Source organism: Enhydra lutris, unplaced genomic scaffold, assembly GCF_002288905.1.
Source record: "Enhydra lutris kenyoni isolate GAN:26980312 unplaced genomic scaffold, ASM228890v2 scaffoldscaffold9, whole genome shotgun sequence".
In the NCBI taxonomy this organism is placed as follows: domain Eukaryota; kingdom Metazoa; phylum Chordata; class Mammalia; order Carnivora; family Mustelidae; genus Enhydra; species Enhydra lutris.
This window is the reverse complement of record NW_019154093.1, coordinates 79,357,624-79,385,159: the sequence shown is the minus strand read 5'-3', so window position 1 is coordinate 79,385,159 and position 27,536 is coordinate 79,357,624. Positions and strand designations below refer to the sequence as shown.

Genomic DNA, 27,536 nt, shown 5'->3' with positions numbered 1-27,536 from the left:
ACAAAATAGACTCAGTGAAAATACAGAAAGTCTCACCAAATAAAGAGAATATATTTTAAAAAGAACAAAATGAAAAGTTTAGAACTAAAAAAAAAAAAAAAAAAAAAAATGAGTAGGTTCAAGAGCAGAATGAAAGGGACAGATGAAAGAATCAATAAACTTGGAAATAAAGCAACAGAAAATATCCAATATGAATACAAAGATAAACCAGACAGAAGAAAATGAACAAAGCTTCAGAATTCTTTGGGGCTATAACAAAAGAACTAATATTTCTGTCACTGGAGTTCTGGAAGGAAAGGAGAAAGGGAGATGGGCTAAAAAAAGGGTACTTGAAAAAATAATAGCTGAAAATGTCTCAATTTGTCAAAAACCATAAACCTTAGCTCTAAGCAGCTCAGTAAATCCCAAAGAGGATAAACTTGTAGAAATCCACACCAAGAAACATCATAATCTAACTTCTAAACATTAGTGACTAAAACACTAAAAAATCTTGAAAGTATCAAGAGGGAAGTGACACTTTCCCTATAGGAAAAACACAATTCAAATAAGAGCATATTTCTCATCAGAAATCATGGCGGCCAGAAGAAAGTGGACCCGGAGTTTTTAAATGCTGAATGAAATGAACTGTCAAACAAGAATTTTATTACCAATGAAAACAAGAGATGGGGAAAAATCAAGATATTCTTAGATGAAGGAAAACTAAGAGAATGTGTCACCATCACAATTACTCTCAAACAGTGGCTAATAAAGGTTCTCTAAGATCTTGGAACATCAGGAAGGAAAAGTTGAGGTAAATACAACAGATTTGCTTCTCTTTAGTTTTCTAAATGATGTTTGATGGCTGAAGCAAACATTATAACACTGTGTAATGTCATTCTAAAAGTATGTGGGAAAATATCTGGGACAATTATAAACAGAAGAGGGCAAAGGAATGTAAAGTGAGGTAGAATTTCTGTATGTCACTCAAACTGGAGATCTGACAACATTGGTAGACTGTTATAAGTTATGTATATATAATTCAATGCCAAGAGCAATCACTAAGAAGGCTATACAAAGAGATACATTCAAAAATACTACAAATAAGTGAAAATAAGATACTAAAAAATGTTGAAGTAACTTATACAAAAAGGAAAAATTAAAGAAAAAACAGAGAATAGAAAACAAACAAACAAACAAAAACCCGGAAGAGGTAAGTTCTAGCATATAAATAATTATATTAAATGTAAATTATCTAAAAACACAAATAAAGACAGACAGTGATGGTATGGATTTAAAAATTTGACCCAGTTTGGGCACCTGGGTGGCTCAGTTGGTTGAGTGGCTGCCTTCGGCTCAGGTCATGATCTTAGGATCTGGGAATTGAGTCCTACGTTGAGCTCTCTGCTCAGCAGGGAGTCTGCTTCTCCCTCCCACTCTCCCCTTTGTGTGTGTGCACTCTCTCTCTCCCTCTCTAAAATAAATAAAATCTTTTTAAAAAATGACCTAATTCTATGCTGTCTACAGGAAACTAACTTCACACATAATGATATATGCAAGTTGAAAGTAAAAAGGGCAAAAATACATATCATGCTAATGACATTAATTGAAGAAAGCAGGAGTGGCTAGATTAGTATCAAACCACATTTCATAGAACATAGAAAATTACCAGGGACATAGAGGTATATTACAAAATTATTTTTTAAAAAGTAAATCCACCAAGAAGATATAGCAATCACCAAAATGTATAGACTAAACAACAGAGCTATAAAATATATAAAGGAAAAATTGGGAGTAGTATAAGGGAAAATCCAGCAAATCTACAGTAATAATAGAAGACATACATACTCCTCTCTCAACAATCTCTAGAATAACTAGGCAGAAAATCAGGAAGTATACAGAAGAAATCAACAATACTATCAACCAACCAGGATCTAAGTAATATTTATCAAACATTCCATCCAACAGCAGCAACTGCTTCAAGCATCAATGGAACATATACCAAGAGAGACCACATCCTGAGTCATAAAAGAAACCTCAACAAATTTAAAAGAATTGAAATCATAAAGAGTGTCCTCTGACCATAATGAAATCAAGCTAGAAAGCAAAACCAGAAAGTTAAGAGGAAAATCCCTCAATACTAGATAATTAAACAAGAGGCTTCTAAATAATCACCGGGTCAAAGAGGAAGTCATAAGGAGAAAAAATATACATTGAGCTAAATGAAAATAAAAATACAACATCTCAAAATTTGTGGGACACAGCTAAAGCAGTCCTGAGGGGAAAATTTATAGCACTAAACACTTAAAGAAGACTTATTAAAAATCTAGGCTACCAAGTTTATAACCTAAAAAAGAAAAAGAAACCCAAAGCAAGCAGAAGAAAGGAAATGATTAAAGGTAAGAGCAGAAATCAATGCAATTAAAAATAGAAAAATAATAGGGAAAAAAATCAATGAACAAAATTCTGGTTCTTTAAAAAGATCCAAAATTGGCAAACCTATATGACAGACGAGTAATTAAATCAGAAAGAGAAGACACAAATTACCGGTATCAGGGCATAAGAGAGGAGATTTGATTCAGACTCTGCAGACATCAAAAGGATAATAAATATAGTAAACGACTCAACACACATAAATCTGACAACTTACATGAAGTGGACTAATTCCTTGAAAAGCACAAACCGTCACAATTCACAATTCAAGACAAACCATTTAAATATCCCTATAACCTGTCCGAAAACTGAATTCGTAATTTTAAAACTCCAAAAAAAGAAATCTAAAAAAAAAAAAAAAAAGGCCCAGATGATTTTACTAGGAGTTCTACCAAATATTTAAAGAACACCAATTCTACCCTGACACCAAAACCAGACAAAGGTACAAAAAGGAGAAAACAACAGATCAATATCCCTCATGTATACAGAAGCAAAACTCCTTAACAAAATATTGGCGAATAGAATTCAGCAATATATAAAGAGGATATACCATCCAGAGATGCAAAGCTGGTTCAATATTTCGAAGTTAATTCCGATAATCCACCATAGTAGAAGGTGGAAAAAAAAAACCCACATGATCATTGCAACTGATGCAGAAAGTTACAAGTTGATTTATTTGACAAAACTCAATACATGTTCAAAATAAAAAAAAAAAATTGGAATGGGGGGCCTTCCTGAACTTAATAAAGAACTTCTACAAAACCTACAGGCAACACTGTACGCTAGAAGACCAGAGCTTCCCTCCTATGGCTGGAAACACGCAGGGATGTCCATTCTCACCCTCCATTCAACATAGTGCTGGAGGTTCTAGGGGGAGCAATATGGCAACAGAATGAAATAAAAGGCATACAGACTGGAAAGGGACATTTTTGACATGATAATCTAGAAAATCCCAAAGGGCCTCCCAGAATTAATATGTGAGTTCAGCAAGATCACAAGTTACAAGAAGAACATGTAAAAATCAACTATATTTCTATTTACTAGAATATGAACATGTGCACACCAAAACTTAAAATATAATACCATTTACAGACACTCCCAAAAAGAACATATTTAGGTGTAAATCTAACAAAATACATACAGGACTTATATGCTAAAGACTACAAAACACTGAAATCAAAGAATCTCTAACACATATAGTGTTCATATATTGGAAGACAAAACATAGTAAAGATGTCAGTTCTCCCCAAATTGATGTATATAGGTTTACTGAAACTCCTATCAAAAATCCCAAAAAGATTTTTTGTAGGTATAGAAAAAATTATTCTAAAATTTATATGGAATGTCCAAAGAACTAAAATAGCTAAAACAATTTTGAAAGAATAAAAAGGAATCAATCTACCCAATTCCAGAACTTATTATATAGCTAAAATAATATAACTCAACTGAGAATCTGCAGAGAATTATGCTGAGTGAGAAAAGCCAATCCCAAAAGGCTATATACAATACAATTCCATTTTTATAACATTCTTGAAGTGACACAGGTATAGGAGAACAGATTAGTGGTTACCAGGGATTTGGGACAGGCTGGCAAGGAAGTGGTTGTGGCTAGACACACACACACATACACACACACTATGGGGGACCCTTTTGGTAATGGAAATGTTCTGTGCCTTAGCCATATCAGTGTCATTACTCTGGCTGTGATATTATACTATGGTTTTGCAAAATGCCATTGGGAGAAACTGGGTAAAGGTCCACAAAATTTCTCTGTAATATTTCCTGCAACTGCATGTAAATCTACAATTATCTCAAAATAAAAACTCTTATTTTAAAAAAAAGGACACAAAAGCCAGCTTGAAGATGTTCCCACTGATAACCTGGGGAAAATTTGAGCATCGAAATAATTAAAGACTATAAACAATTATAAATAATTGAAAAGAACAGGAATCCATGAATACATACTAATGATAGATATGTAAATACGTAAGTAGGTAGACAGATACACACAGGCAGGCATACAGACAGACAAGGGCTTTTGCTTACAGCTGAAAGCAGAATGCCATGGAAACCTTAAAAACAAACAAACAAACAAACAAACAAAAAACAAGCTTATAGATACAGAGAACAGATTGGTTGCCAGAGGTGGGGGCTGGGAGTGGATAAAATAGGTGAAGGAGTTCAAAAGGTACAAACTTCCCGGTATAAAATAAACAAGTTCTGGGGATGCATGAGGTCTACAGTTAATAATATTGTGATTGCAGATCTGAAAGATGCTAAGAGGCTAAGAGACTATATCCTCAAAGTTCATAAGAAAAAATTGTGTAACTATATATAGTTACAGATGGATATTAACTAGATTTTGTAACTATGTACAATGATGGATGTTAACCACTGATTATTTCACAATGCATACAAATATGGAGCATGTCGTACACCCCAAAGTGATACAATGTTATCTGTCAATTACACTTAAAAAAAAAAAAAAAGGCAGAATGCCAACTGGTAAATATGGAGGAAGAGCTACAGTAAAGAAACCACCATAGTCTCGCTTGGCTTACAAAAGGATCATCCAAAGATGCTAAATTTGGGGTGGGGTGTTCTGAAAAGAAATAGTAAATTTGCATATTCTTAAAGTAATTTTCCACAGATTGTCCCTTGAAATGAAACGACTATTAACTGTACAGGGGAGAAATCGGCAATCCCTGGAGTGGATGGTCAAAATTATCACCAAAAAGGGGCAGATGGATAGTGTGCACCCAGACGTGATCCAGAAGGATAAAACATTACTTATTACAATTCTGACTTTGGATACACAACCTTAATGAGAAATCATCAGAACCAAAATGAAGAATATTCTCATTTTTTAAAACAGAGGGAGTATGTCTTCTTCAAAGGCATCAATCTGATAAAAGGAAAAGGCTGAAGGTGACAAGACCCTAAGAGCCATGACAACTGTCACCTGTGACCCTAAAACGGAAATGAGTATAAGATGGGGGGAACCTCTGCATCAAGGACCGTATAGGGTCAAGTGACAAAACTGGGTATGGGTGGTCTATTTAATTACAGAATCAATCAATGGGGGTGCCTGGGTGGCTCAGTGGGTTAAAGCCTCTGCCTTCGGCTCAGGTCACGATCCCAGGGTCCTGGGATAGAGCCCCGCATCGCATCGGGCTCTCTGCTCAGCAGGGAACCTGCTTCCCCTCCTTCTCTCTCTGCCTGCCTCTCTGCCTGCTTGTGATCTCTGTCTGTCAAATAAATAAATAAAAATCTTAAAAAAAAAAAAAAAAGAATCAATCTATGTTAAATGTCTTGAAGTTGGTAGCTATAGTATGGTTACATAAGAAAATGCCCTTTTTTAAGGATATACATGCTAAAGTATTTGGGCATAAAAGAACAACAGTATTGTATATGGAACTTTCAAAAGGCTTAGAGAAAATTGAGGTGGTACTGATTCATGAAATTATAGGATGTAAGGGTATTCTCAGCATGAGTGTTGAAATGTCTGTCAGTTGGAAATTATTCCCAAATTAAAAAAGAAATTAAGTTCTTTGACTACTGTTACCTATTGAAAGGAACCAAGAAATGCATATACCCATTTGGATTGGATAGGTTCCAGAAAAGTACAGTAATTAAGAGCATAGGCCTCTGAGTTCAGACAAATCTGGGTTTAAATCTGGCTTTGCCCCTTTTAGCTGATCTGACCTCAAGAGGTCTCAATTTCATCAACTGTAAAATGGGGAAAATAATGTTATCTCATAAAATTATCTTGAACATGAAATGGGTTCAGGGCTATAAAATATCCCGACGCCCACATGTGGTCACCATTCCGCACGGCTACTTGCTGTGTCAGTAGGTTAGCGGTGGTGGTACCTGGTTAGCACCTGCGGTGAGGGCGGCTGTTGCTCTAGGCCACGAGACACAAAGATGACCAGACCGTGGTTTCTGACCTCAAGGGACTTTAAAAATAGAGTTGAACCACAAACTACAGTGTGTAACGTAAGAGCGAACAGAATAGCGCTGGAGAGGAAACAAGCATATTTTACTTCTTCTGGGACGTGGGTTGGGAAGGACTGCACAGGCGAGGTGACAGTGAAGGTGAGCGGTTAGAGGGCAGGTAAGGATTTGACATAGTGGATGCAAGGGTGAGCAAGGATGTTCCAAGGTGAGTTACCTACCGAGGACACAGGTGGGCCAAGCACTCAGGGCCTGCGTGAGAAACGGGGGAGGAAGAGGGAAATGCAGATGGGGCCTGGGCCAAGCTGTGGAGGGGGGAGGGCCTTGAACATGCCACTGCAATGGAATGAGTCTCACTGCTTCCTGCGTGCAGTGGGAGAATCACTGGAGGTTCTGAGTCAGGGGTGACAGGACTGAACTGTTGTCATAGAAAAAGACTGCCGAGGTGGTAGTTTGAAAAATTAATCCAGTAATTATTCCTTCAAATGGAAACTCTGAAGGAAAGGCCAGGCAAATAGTGCCTTTGTGACTCTTCTGTTTTTTAGCACGTCCCATCCAAATGGTGGTAATTAAAACAGTCAAGAGTGGGTAAGACTAGCTGATACCATGGTGCAGACACACACACACACACACACACGACACACAGACACATGCACACACACGCGCACACACGGGAAACCTATGTGCAGACACGCAGAAAGGAGGGTGGACATGGGATGCGGGCAGGCCTTCTGGCAAGCAACCCGGGAGCAGTGCAGGGGAGCAGCCAAATGGATGTGGAGGAGCTACCCAGCACAGCAGTCAGCACTGAGAGCTGGAAAGGGTTCTGGAGACTCTGTGCGCACCAGGCTTTAATCCTATAGTTATAGGATCTCGGGGTCCAAGGGCTGGGCCAGGTTTGCAGTGGCAAATGGATAGCTTGTGGGGAGCACAAAGGACCGAGTATTCCCACTTCTTAACACCCAATACACATGCTAGCCTCCTGAGCATGAGCCCTGCCCCTCTGACCCCAGGGTTTCCCTTCACTGACTATCCAGCCTCAGCTTATTTCCCTCAGGATGGCTTAGAAGGCACTGTCCTTACCAGAACCATCTTGACCACAGAGCCCCCTTCAAAGAAAACTTCCTGCCCCCACGCAGTGGTACCCGCTGGCTTCTGTGTTGTACGAGGAAGGGGCCCCATGGGGTCTACACCACATGAACTGTGGGTGTTGTGGATGGCCATCACACTTCTCTCTCTTTGTTAACGTGGGGGTAGGTAAGAAAAAAAAAACGAAAGTTTTAATTCACTTTTTCAGAGGACACTCTCTGTTCTGGAGTTCATGTCTTACTTCACCTAACCAGTTTGGGAAGGCTCATGCTTTTCCCATTAGTAGCAAGAAGGAAAAAGAATGTGTTTTCCTAGGATAGTCTCCTTTAACTCTCAAATTTACCAGGCAGCTACCTGAAGATGGGGCTGACATGAAATCAACCAGAAAGATGAGTGGTTCCACGTGGCCCAGGAGAAAGGTGCATCTCGCCATGGGAATGGGCCTGCCTCTGTTTCCCCTGTGGCCCCTCCTCCCTTACCTCAGAGGCGATGGAGGTGAAGCTGCCGCTGAAGTGCACGTGCTTCCGGACCTCGCTGCCATTGGCCGTGAGCAGCCAGTCCCCGAGTGCACGGTCGTCCCCTGCTGACTGGTTGCTGTGGCTCTGATTGGGCAGGAGCTCTGCCAGGTCCCAGTGGTACGAGGGTGTGGCCCCCACCAGGGCGATCAGGATGGCCTCGGTGGCCACGTAGAGCTGAAGGAGCAAACACACAAACCCAGCTGTGTTGGAATCGCGATCAGCAGGCTTACAAGCCTCATGAGATCTGTGTCCTGCTTTTTGGGTTTCTCTGAGCTACAGACAATGGGGCACATCAAAGCAAAGGAGAGAAACATGAGAAGGAAGCTTCCTCCTGATCTACCACTGACAGAGTCATCAGCAATCCCCCTTGTAAAGCACCCAAGGTTTTTTCCAGGGGGATCTCCTGCATTTGAGGTACTTCCAATGCTCAGGAAACGGCACACTGATGGTTCAATGCCATTGGCAAAGGTGGCAGGGTTGGGGGCGGGGGATATTACTAGCTGGTATTTATAACACTGACATTCCAGCTACCTCCCCGCAACACTACACCCTCTGTTCAGATAAGCAGGCACCAGGGCCCTGAGTATCATGGCCTTGGATTCACAATCTAAACTACGTCTTTTGTAGCGTAGTCAAATGTCTCAGAAAACAGCATATAGAGAGAGAATATAGTTATATACATAGTAAAAGAATATACACAGTATATCCAAAGAGTATATACATTATCATATAGAGTACATACAATGTGTATATATGGAGAGAACATACAGAGAGTATCTCTACAGAGAAAAAGTATATAGACAGAATATATATATCTAGATAATACAGAGGGTAAGCACCAATGAAAACACTTTATTAGAGCAGGTAATCATAATATATACTTGAGTAGGTACTATTTTAAAAAACACAGTACGCAACTTGTAAGATGTAAAGAAATCCAAATTCCAGAAAGAGATACTCACTTTATAACCCTTAGCCCTACTTAATCATTGTTTAATCTAAACATAGTTGTTCTCCCAAGGGGGGAAAAATTCATTCAAGAAATCTTTATAGAGCACATATGCCATTTGTCTTTGATTGTTCTGGGCCTTATAGTTATTCACACTCGGGTTTATAAGCTGTTGAGTCCTATGCAGCCTTTTTATGCTACGAATTTCCATTTATATTAGTTCTCATTGTTGGATGATTATTTCAAGCTTCAAATGAATTAGGAAAACACAGAATTTGTCTGTTGCAGTGAGAACTATCTACCTAAGTGAGGCACTCTTATTTTAAGAAATTACCCCTATTAACTTAGAACCTGGCATCTTAAAACACCTTTAAGCAGAACAAGTGTTTATGAAATACAAGGCTGTGATTTCTCCACAGTCTACAGTAACAGCCCCACTGGATGGATGTGTTGACTAAGGCACAAAGAAGAAAAGACTTGCCAACAGCTTCAGCTCCACCCACCAGGGAACCCCAAGCTTCTTCCACATCACTCTGGAGGGGCATATTCAGCTGTTAAGTGGATAAGCCAAAATGCCAAAGGCGGAATGAATTATCATAAGCAGATGATGGAATTACTGTCAAGGAAAGAGAAAAGAAGTCATGACATGGCGTGTCACAGCGGAAAGCTAATGTAAAACCCAAGGTGTGATTTTTGCACTCTGGGAAAGCCTGCGAGGACAGAAGGCAGCCCCAATCTATTTTGGAGGCGAGTGACAGTGGGCCTCCCGAGATGTACCAAGCCACCACAGGTCAGTCTGCATGGGTGATTTATTGTGGAATGCAAAGGAAATCACGTTTCTGGATTTCTATTGCTTCCTGGCCCCTATCTGCATACTATTAAGGAAGTTTCGGGAGAAGCAGCCATCAGTTTGTAAAAATAAAAACCTGAATAATTACAAGAACAGAGAGATTACACATTTAGCAGCCACTCTAAGTATAGAGCGCTTGCATCGTTTTAGTAACTGCCCCTCCTTATTACAATCTGCTGGACTTAATTGGTGGGTAAAGAAATGAAAAAATATGGGGCAAGGGAACTCTGGAGGCGAGGCAAAACCCATGTTCAGAACACAGCCTTCAATCGGGCAAAGCAAACTAGTTATATTTTCTCTCTAAATGTGCTATTTTCTGCTTTTGGTCTTACCATTTGCTTCAGCTGGAAAGCACTTCACGAGGTTCAGCAGAGTCTTTAAACCTTCCCCATCCTCCCAGAGGCAACTCAGGTACCACCTCTTCCCATCTTGCCTTCCTCTCCAACTTGCCTTCCTTTCCAACTCTCCGGAAGCCCTCTCCAGCTTCTGCCTACCCCTCCCCTCAAAAGCTCCATGCTCGACCTTTGTTAGAGACGTATCCCTTTCTTCACTCCACTCACTTCACTTGATGTGTCTGCTCATCTTATTTTTCCTACCAAAACATTCCGTCCCTGAGGACAGGATCTTTGTATGATCCAGCCCTGAGCTTCCAAAGCAAACACCTCAGGGCCTTGATACGTGGTAGCGCACACTCAAGTGACTGACTGAATGAACAAATGTGCAGGATAGAACACTAGGAACAACAGCTAACACTTCTCTGATGCTAACTACGTGCCAGGAACTGTTCACACATCATATTTTTATCCAGATTGTTCTAAGATGAGCCACAGTCTAGGTAAGAGAGGAAATGTTCAAAGGATCCTATAACCTGAGGTGTGTTTTCTCATGGAAACCATCACTCTCAGCACTAGCTACAGTGTGTAGAAAGTAGTTCAGAAACTACATGCACCCTGATGTTCATAGCAGCATTATCCACATTGGCCAGATGGTGGAAGCAACCCAAGTGTCCACTGGCAGATGAATGAAGATGTGATATGTGCGCGCGCGCACACACACACACACACACACACACAGACTACTCAGGCATAAAAAAGAATGAAATCTGGCCATTTGCAACAATATGGATGGAACTAGAGAGTATAATGCTAAGCAAAATAAGTCAGAAAAAGACAAATACCATACGTGGCTCATACATGGAATTTAAGAAAGAAAGCAAACAAGTAAAGGGGGAAAAAAAAAGGGAGACAAACCAAGAAACAGATTCTTAACTATAGAGAACACACTGATGGTCACCAGAGGGCCAGTGGATGGGGGATGGGTGAAACAGGGGATGGGGATTCAGGCCTGCCCTTGTGAGGAGCAGCAGGTGATGTATGGAAGTGCTGAGTCACTCCTGAAACTAACATTACACTTTATGTGAACTATAGTGGAATTAAAATTTCAAATTTAAAAATTAAAAAAAGAAAGCAGTTCAGATACAAAGAGGTGGTGCTGATATGTAGCCTGATTCACAGAAGGGAGCAGTGATACTTAGTTCATCAGTATCCTCCCCAGCAACCTGTTGCCTCAATAAGCACTTTGACCTTCTCATCTTCTCTGCCCTCCTCCCACCCCTCACAATGTTGCCAGTGACCGCCCCTCCCCTGCATGCACACGTGACCTCCACCAGGGACCTACACTGCACACCGAGGGCCATGGCCTTCTGGCACCAGAAGAGTCAGGCATATGCAGCTTGGAACTCCACGATGGCGCTACCTGCTTCTCCCCCCAAAGTCCAGATAGTCTCTCGGTCGTGTCTCTTATGTTACTCTACGACAACGGTGCACACGTTCATCCACATATTCCTACCTAATGATGGCACCCATCAGCAGATGGGCCTGAAAGCCACAATCAGAAACCACCACCCACATGCCTTCAGAGTGGAGCCCACCCCATCACAAATAGACCATTATCTTCTCCAACGCTACCTCCAGGGAAGAATGAGTGCCCAGATGGCTGCACTTTTCCCCCCTTTCAATGTCATCATACTTAGAAAAGTGACTAACATGCACCAGGGGACTGAAATTTTTGAAGTCGCAAAAAAAGTGAAGGTTTTAAAAATGATTTTATATCGACAGTGTTATAAGCTTTTATAATACTCCGGAAACCAAAAACATCCCCCATCCATGATCTCATCACAACATCTTGCGCTGTGAAGTCATGGTAAGTATGACGTTGATGTTTTAAGCAGGAAAAATGGACAATAGAGCAATTAAGTGAATCATTCGAGGTCACGTATGACACTAATAGCAAAACCAGGATGAGATTGAGAGTCATCTAACTTTGAGGCCAGAGCTCCTCAGAGGAAAAAACAAACAAACCAGGAAAAATCAAAGATGACTTTATTGTTGTCATTACTGTTAGTCTTTTCTGCACTTAGACTCAGTTATGTAATTGACTAAGCCAGTAGCATGACCTGAGCAAGCATATCATGGACAACAGGACCAAATGCCCAGTGCCCAGCACCAACTGGGTATTCAATAAATATCTGTGGGGTGACTACTGATACCACTTTTTTTTTTTTTAATTTAAAATATTTAGTTACTATGCCCTGAATCACTGGTATCTCGAGTCCTATTTCTTCCCAACTCTAATTCATTCATGCAGTGCCACCAGATAGGGCTCCCTAAGACACTCCTCATGAGGCTCCTCTGTCAAAACACACTGATGGATACATCCTCGCATAACTATCCCAGTGATAAATGTCCTAGCATTCCAGATCTCCACTGTATGGCCCAGCTGCTACCTAATCCATATCCCAGCTTTCTGTACTAGCCTACTTAAATCCCCAAATGTGACTTTTTTTTTTTTAAGATTTTTTTTTTTTTATTTATATGTCAGAAAGAGAGAGAGCACAAGCAGAGGGAACAGCAGGCAGAGGGAGAAGCAGACTCCCCACTGAGCAGGGAGCTGGACTCGGGACCCAGAACCCTGAGATCATGACCTGAGCCGAAGGCAGACAGCCAACAGACTGAGCCGCCCAGGCATCCCCGCAAATGTGACTTCTCATCACATAGTGTGAAAAGCATATAGACTCTGTAGTAAACTTTGAGCAAATCGAAACCTCTCCAAACTTCAACTTTTCTTTCAGTGAAATTGAACACTAGTAGTCCATCTCTTTATCTCATTCATTCATATCTAATCAACCTGTTCTGAGGTTCAAATGGGATGCTTCTTTAGCCAACCATAAACCGTACAGCCCCATACAAATGGTATCTATCGGCGCACCCCAAACATTACTGGGTGGGGTCTGATCCTATAGCCTGAGGGAGACCTGGTTCCACATCTCTTGCAAGCTCTCATGAGCACAAGGCTGCAGGTCTGGGTCACAATTTCTGTAGCAAGGATACAGGCATTCTCTCTTGTACACATTTTTTCCTAATTTTATGGTTTGCCATCTGAAATGACTTTCCCACTTCTCTTTAAACCCAAGCTCCCAAGTTCAGCTCAAGCTCAGTCTTTCTGAAGTCTTCAACAAACCACTCCAGACCATACTGATGGCTCCCTTCTTCATTTCCAAAGCATCCATTTAGTGGCCACACTGTTACTGGGGAAATGTTAGTATATAAAATTATTTAACAGGGTAGATATAGTGAAATTCTAATTTGTTAATGATGTTCTCCTGAAGGAAAGAAACCCTAATTTACATTTCTATATCCTTCCAAGTAAACCCAACACATCGCTGCATATATATAATACCTATGATGTATTTTGTTAACCAATTCCTTGCAGAATGGTGTGGGAGAAAAAAAAAATGATGATGGATGACAACCCAGTAATTACAGGATCTAATCCTGGTTCCAACCATTAATTAAGACTTTGGACAAATTAAGCATTTGGGTAAACAGTGATTTAACCTGCATCTCTTTCCCTCTCTCTCTCAATCTTTACCCCAAACAAAATGGGAATACCACCACCTGACCACATCCTTCTGTTACTTCAGCTTCATTCTTAAAAAATTTGAGCAAGTAACAACACTTTGCAACACACTATATTATAAGCCTCAGGCAATAACAAGGATGGATAAGAAATAATTACTTCCTTCTAGGCAAATACATTGACGTCAGGACAACAAATACACACAAAGCTACAAACATAAGGCCAATTTTTGACAAATGCGGTATTAGCAATGGTAGAAATGAGGTTAATGAAACATAAAGAAAGTGGATGGGAATTCCAAATGGGAGAATAAAGAAAAGGTTGCAAATGTGACACCTGAGTGCAGTAGTAAAAGGCTGGTAGTGGGTTAATCGAAACCAAACTCAGGGGAAGGAATTTTTAGGGAAAAAAAAAAAAAAAAAAGCCAATCAGAGTCAGGAAAGCAAAGAACCTATGTTTAATGTTCTCTGAAGAAGTATTACAGGACTAGCTCACATTTTCCCAAAATTCGGTCATCTGAATACCCCTCCAAGGGTTTTATGTGTTCATTTTCTATTATTTAGGTGATAGCCTTATAAATCGATTCAATTTTTTTCAAGTTTTTACTTAAATTCCAGTTAACAGGGTAATATTAGTTTCAGGTCTACAATAGAGTGATTGAACACTTCTGTACATCACCCAGTGCTCATCATGACAAGTGCCTTTCTTAATCCCCAACCCCTATCTCACCCATTCCCCACCCTCCTCTCCTCTGGTGACCATCAGTGTGTTCCCCAGAGTTAAAAGTCTGTTTCTTGGTTTGCCTCCTTTTTTTTTCCCTTTGCTCATTGGTTTTGTTTCTTAAAGTTCACATATGAGTTAAATTATATGGTATCTTTCTCTGATTTATTTTAAGTTAATACTCTCTAGCTTCGTCCATGTCATTGCAAATGGCAAGATTTCATCCTTTTTATAGCTGAGCAATATTCCATAGTGTGTGTGTGTGTGTGTGTGTGTGTGTATTACATTACAACTTCTTTATCCATTCATCAACCAATGGACACTTGGGCCGTTTTGACTAATATAGATAATGCTGCTATAAACATCAAGATGCATGTATCTCTTTGAATTAGCATTTTTGTATTCTTCAGGTAAATACCTATTAGTAAAATTGGTGGGTTATAGGGTAGCTCTATTTTTAACTTTTTGAGGAAGCTCCATACAGTTTTCCAGAGTGGCTGCACCAGTCTGCATTCCCACCAACAACGCAAGAGGGTTCCCCTTTCTCCATACCCTGGCCAACACCTGTTATTTCTTGTGTTGTTGATTTTAGCCATTCTCACAGGTGTGAGGTGGTATCTCATTGTAGTTTTGATTTGCATTTCCCTGATGATGAGTGATGCATCTTTTGATGTGTCTGTTGGCCATCTGGATGTTTTCTTTGGAAAAATATCTGTTCATGTCTTCTGCCCATTTTTTAATTGGATTATTCATTTTTGGGGTGTTGAGTTTTATAAGTTCTTTCTATAGTTTGGATATTAGCCCTTTATCAGATATGTCATTTACAAATTCGATTCAAAATTTTTAACTTAAGTAAATTTGCAGAGAAATACAATTTTATATCAATAGAGATATGATCAGCTAGATAGAACTATAAAAATAAACACCATGTCATAATGCCAAGTGTTGGCTAGTGTGTTTTTATTTAAGGTGGGCCACAAGAGAGATTTTCAAGCAAGATTTGGCGGGTAGGGGGGAAAGCAAAGGAGCAGCCATCTTGTTTTCTTGTTCAGAAGCCTGGGGCAGGTGCTTCTGCGCCTCACATACATTGCTACTTCTTTGTTGGCTCACTTTGTTGGTGCAGCAGGGCAGCTGGGCCTGCGACTGAGCCACGCTCCCCTGAACGTCCCCTCAGCATCTCTGACTCCTGGGCCAGGTGTGTGTTTAGTTCCATGATGGAAGACAGTTGCTTCTTCAAGGCTGGAGGCAGTGAGAATGACACAGATTCTGGTCATTTCCAGTAGATTCCAGATCAGTTTCCCTTCCAGACTGCCTTCCCTGCAGACTTCAAGCTCCAACAGCAGACACAAAGACAGCAGCCTTACAGGGACTGCTTAGCCAGCTCCCACAGTTGCATATTGTCGAATTTCTGTAATAAATTATTCACTGACTTCATGTATAATCCTATACCTATAAATATATATACTACACACACACATACACACACAAACGTGGGTCCCCATCCCAGGAGTTCTGCTTCCTGCCTCTCTGGTTGAACTGTGACTGACACCATCTTGAACAAATATGGCCCAATATTAGCACTTACCAAATCTGGAAGTAGGTACATGTGTGTTTGTGACATTATTTCCTGTATTTCATTGGAAATGTTTCATAATTTAAAAAGAAGTTTTAAAAGAAAATGAGTAATAAATAAAATGAAAACAGAAAAATGTCATTACATTCCAACCAGGCAATGTCTTCTGCCAAGGACTGACCTCTTCTATAGTTCTTACTTGTAGTTCATTCCCTTTGTTAAAACAGAAATACTGGCAAATGTTTTGGGAGGTGCTAGCACCGAATGAGTCTTTCTTCTTAGAAAAAAGACAGATTAAGTAACAAGGGAAGGAATAACCCTCTCACTTTATAAGCTAATGCTATATTTAATACTACGTTCATATACCACCTAAATCCACCATGCCAGCCATTCTTTGGGACACCAGAGAATGCAGAAAGTCAGAAGGTTAACAATGACGAGAGGACACTTGTAATGACAAGCACCGGATACTAAATGTAAGTGATGAATCGCTGAATTCTACTCCAGAAACCAATACTGCGCCGCATGCTCACTAACAAAATTTAAATTAAAAAAAATTTTAAATTAAAAAGGAAAGATTAGAAATGACTGATGGGGTAATAGAGACTCCGGAACAAAGGTGAGAGGATATCCCTAGAAGGAGGGGAGAGAGGTCTTCCTCTTGGACACTGAGGAGAAATATAATGATAAGTGAGGATCAAAATTAATTTTGAAGTAAAAGGAAGGTACGTTTAGGAAGTTTACACTTCTATTCCACCCATAAAGTTGGAACAAAGAACATCTGGGGAGAAAGTGAGCAAAGCATCAGGAGAAACTTGAGCTTGGGAAGCATGGTCAACATCCAAGTAGGAGAAGTGCATACCACAGCCAGACAGTGGCCTAAGAGCATGGGTTTCAGGACTGTGGAAAAGAGGAACCAACCAGCCTACATTTGCAACAAGAAAGAATGAAATAAGCAAATTCCAGTCCAGCCCTATGTTGGAACACTGCGCCCTAGCCTTTAGAAAATATGTGATTGCTCATTTATGAGCAGAGCAAGGCATTCATAATACTGTTGAGAGACAAAAATCAGGTTAAGATCCAAATTTATGCCCAAAAGGCAAACGTATGCATTTGTATAATGAAAAGTCTGGAAGGAAATCTACCGAAATGTGAGCACGTTTCATGTCTGGATGGGTGAAGTTCTGATGTGTTTTATTTTTCTTCTTTTCTCTTTTCTCTATTTTCCTTTTTGTACAATCACCATATACTACTTGATGAGCATCATAAGATTCCTGAGTGCAGATGTCAGAAGTCTGAGCATTTGGTTAAGGAAATCAGAGAGGAGACTCCTGAGCTGCATGTGTCTTGGGGTTTGCTGGGTCCCCCTCCTAAGGCAGCCTCTGACCGTGGCGAAGAGCCAAGCTCCTATTCTGCAGACCTCAAGGTGACATGGACACAACGCCAACCAAATGCCAGGCACTGGGCAACTTTAAGAAATCCTGAACTTGCAGAACAAATGAATTAAACCTTCATGATCCAGCCATTTCCCCGAGCACAGTTGTGCTATGGGCTAGTGAAGGCTCACCTATATGACCTCACTTGGCCATCTCACAGCACAGGGTCACAGCATTCCAGCCTAGCGTTCTTTCTGTCACACACTGCCTGTTTTCACACTTCCAATGACGTGTGTGTGTGTGTGTGTGTGTGTGTGTGTGTGTGTGTGTGTGTACTGTTTTATTAAGGGAATATCCTCTCTGTCAGGGCCCAGGCTAAGCAGCTGTGCTGTGGGAAGCCATGGCAGGCATGGTGCTGGGGATCTGGGTGCTGGAGAGGTGTCGAGCTGATTGCTTTCCAAGGCACATCCCAATTCTTGAGAATGCCCGAGACTCAGAGGAGCTTGCTAAACCTCTCTGGGGCTCCCCGTATGTCCAACAACTCCCCGGATGTAAATCTGGTCTGATCAGTTTGCAACTTCATCTGCTTTACGCCAGGGGGCAGTGTCTGTCTATAGACAACAGCTTTCCTGAGGCCAGACTTGGGGGGCAAGCATAGCTCTGGTCTCTCTGAACTATGGTGCCCCATTCATCTAAAGGGATGGAAGAACACCAGCAAAGGTTCCCCGGGTTATCACCCAAACTCACGGCCACTGAGGGCAGACAGAACTAAATCTAAGGGTGAGGGCAGTGTAACACTTGCTCAGACTAGCAGAGAACCCTGGTAGAGGTTCCCTTGTTCTGGAGTCATGACACAGCAGCTCTTACTAATGCCCTACATTCTCATCACGGCTGACCCCCTGGTGCTGGTGAGAAGCCCCTGAGGCACAAGGGCTGGCCCTAATGACTAACTGGGTGAGGTCTTCACTAATATGGACGGTAGGAACTTCATTACCTGCTTGTGGTTGAGAGGCTGAAACCACCTCAGAGACCCCTCACGGAGAGAAGCCTTTTCATGAATCTTCCGGGGAGACTCAGACACAGAGGCAAAGGCAAGCAGGTGGGACACATTCATTGTGACAGTGGTTCTACACAGAGTTTAATAAAGCACCCTGAACAAAACTCCCTCTACCTCACGCTCCTAAATGTTAAACTCACATACCACAATTCCCAGCGCTAACTGGTTAAAGGAATAGCAAAAGGAGAGTGGACGGTTAATCTCATACTGTGAATGTAGCATTTTCTTCTAAGTAAGCACATCTTCTTTTCTATACCATTTTTTTCAAAATTTAACACAGAGAAGCAAAACAAAATAAAATTCATGAACCCGCCATCACAACTAACTAGTTTCACTTTATTATATATGCTTCAGATTTTTAAAATACAATTATTATGAACACAGAGCAAATCTCCTTTGCAGCCCACCCGTTCCCACCCATCCCTTCCTCCCTGGAGGTAACCAATCTCAGAATTCGGTGTAGAGCCTTCTACTCTATAGGTTATACTTCTTCATTGTCCATATACATTCATAAACCAAATATGGTATTGTCTCCTATGTTTTTACAAAGTTTTATGAAGTTATGTGTCACATTGTATACATCCTGATGGCTATTTTTTTCCTTTAACATTGGGTTTTAGAAATCCATTCCTGTAGCTATTTATAGATCTGGTTCATTCACTTTAACTCTCACATTCTAACAAATTTATACCACACTTTAAATATCTGGTCCCTTTCCGAGAGTCATTTAGGTGGTTACTCATTTTTGTTATTACAAAAGGTGCTGCAATAAACATCCTGGACAGATCTCCTTGTGCCAGGTTCAAGAGACATTGGGAGGACACACACCTAGGAGTCCAATGCTTGGTTTTAATCGTACTAGGCAATGCCAACTAGTTCTCTAAACCGGTAGTTCCTATGTCTCATTTTCATCACACCTGGACTGTAAGACTATTTAATGTTTGCTAATCTAGTAAGTGCGAAATGATATTTCATAGTCATTTGAATATGCCTGTTTCAAATGGCCAGTGAAGGTAAACATCTTTTCACGTGTTGACTGACGTACTTTCCTCTTCGGCAACACTACCTGGTCAATCAGTCCTCTTTCTAAGACACCATGGAAAGACATTTATTGCATGAATGATTTAAATGCGCTGATAGCTCCAGGATCTAATAAATAAGGTTGGGGTTATTAAGCATTTACATTAAAATAATGCGTTCCAGAATACCAGATGCCTGTACCTCAAGCTCAGGTCCACAGTGTCATAACAATTTTGCTGGTGAAACTAATGCTTGTTACAGGTTACATGTTGGCTAATGGATGTTTTAAATTCTGTGCAAATCAAACTACAATCTGTGATTCGTGATCCCTAGGAAGATGAATGAGCTGGAGTCTATGGCTCAGAACAAAGAAGTAGGATCCCTTTTCACTTTGTGTCTAAAAGGATCCAAAAACAAAAAATTGTATTCCAACACTCCTCCTCCAGACAGCCTGGCAAAGGAATATACACAGATGCAAACACCAAATAATGATGATGGCGTCAAGTCTGAATCACTGTCAGGAAATAGAAACAGAAATAAAGTACGTAGAATTATTCATATTTACGTACCACAAATAGCTCTTACCCAAGGGAAGGCACATATATCTGGAGAGTAAGAATTTCTCTAACTGCAAAACAAACTATTACTGCTTGTTCATAAGATAACTGTTTTTACATAAGGCAATTATTTTTTCCTTTAAGCTTCTGACTCCTGTATTTTTAAACCGCACAGCACTATTGTGAGGGGCATTTGCATCTTATCATACGAAGAGAAATCTACAAAATCTGCCTCTGTTCTTTTCGTATCTGAAAGTTGACCACTACAGAGATTCCAAAGATTGTGGTTTGCAAGGAGTGTGAAGATTTGTCTCCTAGCTAAAGGAAACTGGATATTGACGTAACTTTTGATGGGCCACATGATGCTATCAATAATCCAAGAAAACAGCTAACCTAAAGACCTTTAAGAGTCGGCTTTGTAATGAGGTTTTGTCCTTTTAGTTTGCACTTGGATATGTTCGAAGGAAAGGGAGTTAAACCATTAAAAATAATACTAATGGCCCCAGAAGGAAGAAAACTCAAGAGGATATAAACTTGCCATCTCTGTCCCTTTGGTTCTGTGTTTCTCAGCTGGGGATGGTCATTACCAAACCACAGATGCAGGAAAGGCTCCTGCCGTAGCAGAGACTCTGTCTGGCAGTCCGATCCACAACGTGCAGCGCTCTCAGGCAGGGCTCTCTCTCCCTGGCAGGGCTGCTGCACAGGTGGTCTCTACGTTCCTTGGGCAACAGGAGACCAGGGTTTTGGGTTTTATTTTTTATTTTTTTTAAGACTTTATTTTTTTAAGTCCTTGACACCCAACATGGGGCTCGAACGCACAACACCAAGATCAACGTTCCACCAACTGAGCCAATCAGGCACCCCAGGGTTTTTGGGTTTTAAAGCAAACATCAACCTCCCATCTAAGCCTACTCTGAACAGGGCTTCTTAACTTTTTTCTCTGTTGGAAGAAGCAACCTCCACAAGACGGTGAAAGCATCATGTTACAACTGTGTAATGGGGCTCCCAGACTCCCACTCCACAGGCCAACCCTCACCAAAACCATCTCCAACAACAGACTTGGTAGAGAGATCTTTGGTGACCATTCACTCTCACATCCAGGATAGCTCTAGGTGACCCCAGGACCATGTGGATTACATATCTTAAAGGGTGGTTAAGTCCTCAGAAACAGGTACCGCTGGGAAGGATTCACTTCTGCCTGGAGTGACGCACCTATTCTGCTGGGACAGACGACGACAGGGCACCTTCCAGCTCACACGTAAAGATAAAGCCACTCATTCCCAACACTCTTAAGACCTGGTTCTTTGATGGCAAATACTGACCACATGTCAGGCAGGCATCCGTGAACAGTCATGTTTTCAGGTTTCAAGTTCTTTGGTACAACACTAACCAACTGGGTCAGCCATAAAGAAAGTAAGTGAGGGAAACAACGGGTCCTGAGCCCAGATCAGTAGCCTTTTTAGTGCTGCACCCCCTCAAGGTAAACTTACTTTCTGTAGGCCTGTAAGAAGATAATGACAGCAGTCAGAGTGTAGTGATAGGGGCAGGGATGGCACTGTTCGGAAAAGGAGTCCTGTGCCGGGAATTCTCAGTTAGAAGAGGAAAGAAAAAGAATTTTCTCAAAGAAAAAGTATTATAAATGAACAACAGGCATCTCTGATACAATTTTATTTTCTAGGTATTGAATATTCTTTTGTGATTTAGGAAAATAGTTTTTCTCCTGCAGGAAAATTACTTTTAAAGCTGAAAGAATGAACTTAAAGGAACTTCAGAATATTGCATATTTGTGAACTGAGAACTTGCTTTGCTAGAAAAAGGACACATACCATCTATCTGTCCATCATTGGAACAGCTCTTCTGGCTGGTGAGAGAACCAACTAAACTTGTGAACATTTTAACAGGAAACAGAATCAGTATGACAATCTGTACCTTCCCCCACACCCCTATCTGCCTGTTGAGCGTTGCCTTATGCCAGGTTTAAGCAACTGGCTGGTGGAGTGGTGGTCAGACTCAGGACTTCCTGGTACTTTCCCTAGAATAATTATCATCACAGGGTCATTGTACTTATTTACCTGTCCACCTCCCTCGGCGCCTAGAAGGCAAGCTTCACCTGAAAGGGGCTTCCATTCATCCATCACTGTAGTCCCTGCTAAGCACATAGTAGTAGGTAGGCACTCACTAAATATGTGTTGACTAAAGGAGTAGTACAATGACTGACTCACAGCAGATTGTAATAAAGAATTTGTGAATGAACTGCCTTTAGAATATTGGGAGCAGTAATTGATGTTAAATGGGCCATTTAGATGGGCAAAGGAGGAGTAACTCTTTCCTGGCAAAGTGTATCTATAGTGACCTTGAGCATACAAAACCGGCATTTGCGGTGTAAAATGGCATTATTCAACTTAGAAAAGTCTCCGCCCGAGGTTGGTCTCTGGGCAGAATGACCCAGCAGAACTTAAAGCGGAGAGGAAGCAAGGCTCTGCACGGAAAGCATCTGGCCACGAAGCCCCCTCGAATCCAGATACCCAGACCTGAAGGAGGCCGCTCTAGACCGGACCTTCGCGAGCCTGTGATCAGAGCTCTCTCTGTGCTCCAGATTCCAAGGTGACGTAGCCACAAGCGAGAAACAACTCCCTCGCGCATTCACGGTGCAGTCCAGGTGACCGCGGAACTGGGCATCATCTCTTCCCCAGCTCAAGGGCTGAAGTACACCCCTCATCCTTCTCCCCCTTCTTCTCCCACTCGAGGCGGCGGGATGGGTGGGCCTGGCGGAACCGCCCAAGGGGGCAGGTTCTGAGGCTTGGGCGGGCACCGCAGGCCAGGCCCGCCCGCGACCTTGGCGGGCTGCGGCCCAGGCCGGCCCTCGCGCGGGGCGGAGTGGGACTCGCGGCCCCTCCGGGTTTGCAGGGACGCGGCGGGGGGGCGGGGAGGATGGTTCGCGGGAGGCGGGGAAGCGGGGCGCTGGAGGTGGGGAGCGGCGGGGGACTCACCTGCAACAGCACGGCCAGCAGGAAGCACAAGTACATCTGGTAGATGCCCATCTCCCCCACCGCCTGGAACGCCTCTTCCACCTCCATGGCGAGCCTGGCCCGGCGGCCCGGGCTCGGCCCCGCTGAGCGGAGCGGGAGCGGGAGAGGGGTCAGAGCCGGAAAGGGGCGGGGGCGGGGGCGGGGGCGGGGGCGGGAGCGTGCGGGCTGGCGGGCGGGCGGGGCAGCGCGTCTGCGCGGGCGGGGCGCTGCCCCAGCTGTACAAGGCCGCGGGGCTTTCTGGTGGGGATCCGGGTCCAAGCGGGATGGCTGGGCGCGCCGTCTCGCGGCGAGGGAAGAGGAAGTGGGCTCGGGGTGAGGCATCCTCGTGGATGGAGAAACACGGAAACAGCGCCAGTTGGCACCCGAGCCCTCTTGGGGCGGGGGCGCGATAACTGGGCGACCTGGGGGCGGCCCTGCATTGTTTGTCCTGTTGCCCACATCCGGGGGGTTTGGGGGCGTTCTGGAGACTTCAGGGAAGAGTGCTGGTCAGGCTTTGTTTGCAGTCCTACTCTGTGCTAGCTTTGTAGAGGTCACCGGTAAACAAATTCTTGCAAAGCCGCGAGATTCATTTGCAAACAGAAATAGGCAGGAAGGAAAAAGGAAGTACAAAAGAGCGAAGGTGAAGGTGTGGGACAGGAGGTGATGGATGCCAAGGTGTTTGAAGGATCGGCAGCATTGGCGAGGCAGGGCAGAGTGACCGGTCGCCTGTCTTAAGTCCCCTCATTCCCGCACCTCCTGAGCCTGGTTTTAACAGCTGCTTACTATTCCCTAGTCGGAGCCATGACCCCCAACACACTGTGGACTGAAGAGGTGACCAACTAATGTTTTATTTACGCTTTCACATCTCAGAGAGTGAGATAGGCCTGCGGTTTTCTTTTCTTCCTACTGTCCTCGTCTATATTTGGCAGGAAGCTCACAGTGGTTTCCCGAAACCAGGTGGAAGTGTTTGATAAAGCTCTCCTTGAAGCCATCTGGATTGGCTAGTTTTGCAGGGTGATCCCTTTTTTTACAGAGGTAGATAGAAGGAGATACTACATAAATTTTTATGGCTTTCTTTCTTTCTTTAAATCAGTTTTTTTTTTTTTTTTTTCTAAAAATGTTTCTACTCTATCGACTGTTACTTCTGTTCTGTAATAAACTTGTTCAGCTTGTTCTCTTAAGGTTTTATAAAATCATGCTCTGGCTCTATTTATGCCCTATTTTTCATTGTTAACATCGTTTATTGTTTATTTTTCACTCTTATCAGTCACGCTACAGGTTTATCTTTAAAAAAAAAAAAAAACCCAATTTTTATTTTGCGGTTTTTCTTCTTGTATTTGTTTTCTATTTTGTGGATTATGTGAATTCTTTTTCTCCTTACTTTTGTTACTGTATAATTCCTTTATTAGCTACATGACTTGAAAGTTTAGCTTATTTGCTTTTATTTTTACTTTTTTAAAAGAATAATTGTATTTCAGGTTATGCATTTCTCTTTGTTCTGATCTACAAGTGTTGTCATGTGGTTTTGTTGCTTTTAGTTTGGAATATTCCATTCCATGCACTGTCCTCTTTAAACCAATGAACTATTTGTTGAGTTTTTCTGTTTCTCTCTCTTTTCCTCCCTCCCTTCCCCCCTCCCTTTCTTTCTTTCTCTTTCTTTTGTTTCCAAGTAAATGTTATTGCTATTTTTTAACAATTCTTTTATTGCTGATTACTAATTTAAGTATTTAAATGCTTTTTGAACAGAGTTGATATTAAATCTTGCAAATTGTTTGAGGTTTCTTGTGACCAAGTATGCAGTCATTTTAGAAAAATGGACTGAGTGTATTGAAAATATTCTCCATGTGTTTGGGTGTAAGGTTCTCTATAAATTAGATCAAGCTCGTTGGTAGTATTCAAATAATGTGTATTACCACTGGATATATCAATTCTTAATAAATGTGTCAAAATCTTCTGAAGTGTTTATCATTTTTGAGTTTTTATCAAGGTCTTTTTATTTCTGTGGGTTCATAAAAGTACCAATTGAATCGTTCCTTTTATCATGATAAAATAGCTCTTTTTTAATGCTTTTTGTCTTGATTTTTATTTTGTCTAATGTTAATATTGCTGCATCCAAGGGTTTTTGGTATTATTTTTCTTGTAATTTTTATTTTCATCCTTTTTTGTTCATTATGGTCTAGGCATGTTTATGGAAGGAGGGTCTCTTTGTCCATCCAATTTGATAGTCTTTGTCTTTTAACATGTGAGTTAAATCCATTTATACTTATTGTGAGTGATATATGTGGAATTATTTCTACCATTTCATTTTCTGTTTTCTGTTTTCCATCATCTTTTTTTTCCCCCTTCTTGGCAATCTGTTGGAGTCCGAAAGCCATTTTCATCCTGCCCTTTTCTCGTTTTGCTATTTTGGGGATCTACACCATCATCATGATGATGATTGCACCACCATCATCATCATCATCATCATTATTTCGGTAGTTACACCTATATTTTTAACATCTACATGACCGTACACTCTTCTACAACGTTCATTGTTATTTAAAATTACCTCTATTCTCTTTTCAAACTCATAGGAACCTACAAAAGATTCTGAAGGGATGCAGAACAAGTCTCCCCAAAATATGTCCCTTCCGCATGTTCACTCTTTTTAGCAGAAGGCAGTAGAGGCACAGCAGACTCAAGATTTCCTCTCCTTTAAACTACCTAAAAGAACCTAGATTGGAGGCCTATCCCAGAAAGAGAATGATTACGAAAGATAACTTTTTAATCTGAAAGACTTATCTGTATGGCAGGATAAACATCTAATTACCAAACATTTGCTCTTCTTACTGTCCTATGAATTACCCTTCACCCCTTTGAAATCCCAGGCCCCTATCCCATTCTTTAGTTCAGGATAGCATATAAGCCCCAAATGCCCAGCTTGTCCTTGGATATCTTGTTCATATTCCCTTTATGAAAAAAATTAAATGTTTTTCTCCTGTTAATCTACCTTATGTTATTAGACCAGCCAAAGAACTTAGAATGGTTAAAGGAAAATGTTTTCTCCCCAACAATTCCAAGAAAGCTTTATCTGAGAAAACATAAGAGGACGTAAAGATGTTATATTCTGGAAAACTTTGTTAGGTGACTCAAGAAGTTACTGTTGTGGTGTTAAACCATTGATGGAGAAAATTTGAAGTGTTTTATTTAAAAACTTCTATTGTTAAGAAAAATTAGCCTGCACTTGGAAATAATAAGAAAGTAAGAAGAAGACTATGTGTGCTTCTAATGTAGTAATGAAGCATTATTTAACGGCCAACCCCACAGTTATTTAATACTCTAAGAGAATTTACCTGTGGTTAACTTTGTGTTTACTACAAATTAGAGTCCAGATACTCTGCAGTTCCATATAAATTTTTGTTTGGTAGAGATGTAAAGATTATGTTCAATAGAAAAGACAACCTATTATTTCATTACCCTATAAAACATTCACTTGTTTTGTACAAATCTAGAAATCCCATTTTAACATACTTATTTTTTTCTAGAAATTACCAGTGCCTTAAATTACCAGTGCCTGAAAGGTGTTCTTAGCACCAGCTTTTCCAGAGTACTGGTTCTTTCATCAGTTAAAATAAAATCTTTGACATGGGTTCATTCTCTATTGGTAAGGGAGTCACAGTTTAACTTTTGAAAATTTTTCTTTGACATTATGATGTACGGGGAATGAAAAATTATAAATTAATACTCATATGATATATAGCTAACTTAAATTGTTAAGTAGAAATTGGGTTAGTTTAGTTTATCTTCTTAAAAGTTTATATATTAATTCATCTTATATTAGATGTATATGGACATATATGCTAAAAGCAGTTGGGAAGCATGAGAACAGAAAGTATAACCTGTGGATTGTCAGAAATAAGATCTGATGGCTTGATGGAGGCCAAGTATGCACTGCTAAGGAGCTTGAACTTTCTCTTACAGGTTATAGGGAGCCACTGAAGTGTTTTAAGCTAGAGTGGTATGATTTTTAAAGATGACTTGACAGCAGTGTTAAAACCATGTAACACCAGTTGGAACACTGCTGTAATGACCCAGGCAAGAACCAAATGAGGACCTGAGGGCTTAAACCAGAACAATAATAATAAAGATGGAGAAGTGAGGTCAAATTTAAAGTAAAATTTCAAAAATTGATAGTGACTGCATTTTGCACAGGCAAAAGAGAGAGAAATCAGAAGCGATTCCTATGTTTCTGACCTTGATGACTCGGAAGATGGAGGTACTCTTAACTGAGGTAGGGAACACAGAGGTTGGAGTAGATTGGTAGTGGTGGGTTGCAGAGCCCAGGACAGGAATGGTGGCTCCGACTGACGTTGCTCTTTTAAATGGTCGTTGCCCCTTTAAGATCCTGCCCTTCCCCCTTAACCCACCCAGGCCCCTGCTGGATTTCCTTGCCCTAATTTACAGTCAGCACCAAAGCTTCTGAGCATGCGCTGAAGAAAGAGCGGTACTAATTAAAGCTCTCCTGAGGCTCAAGGTATTGCATCTGTGGCTCTCAG

At 41.3% G+C, this 27,536-nt stretch overlaps 1 protein-coding gene across 4 annotated transcripts in view; it reads right to left on the bottom strand.

Moving 5' to 3' along the window:
• LOC111143103 (solute carrier family 22 member 15) overlaps positions 1-23,141 on the bottom strand; it is a 79,952-nt gene extending 56,811 nt beyond the window's left edge. For 2 of the 4 annotated variants that reach the window (XM_022496582.1, XM_022496581.1), the window contains exons 1-2: positions 22,984-23,141; positions 7,935-8,147 (exon numbers count right to left, since the gene is read on the bottom strand). In XM_022496582.1, coding sequence (XP_022352290.1) covers positions 7,935-8,147; positions 22,984-23,070 — 300 coding nt within the window. In that variant the 5' untranslated portion in view covers positions 23,071-23,141. The remainder of the gene's footprint in view (positions 1-7,934; positions 8,148-22,983) is intronic. The other 2 variants (XM_022496580.1, XM_022496579.1) reach the window with 2 other exon arrangements.
• Positions 23,142-27,536: the final 4,395 nt, after the last annotated feature.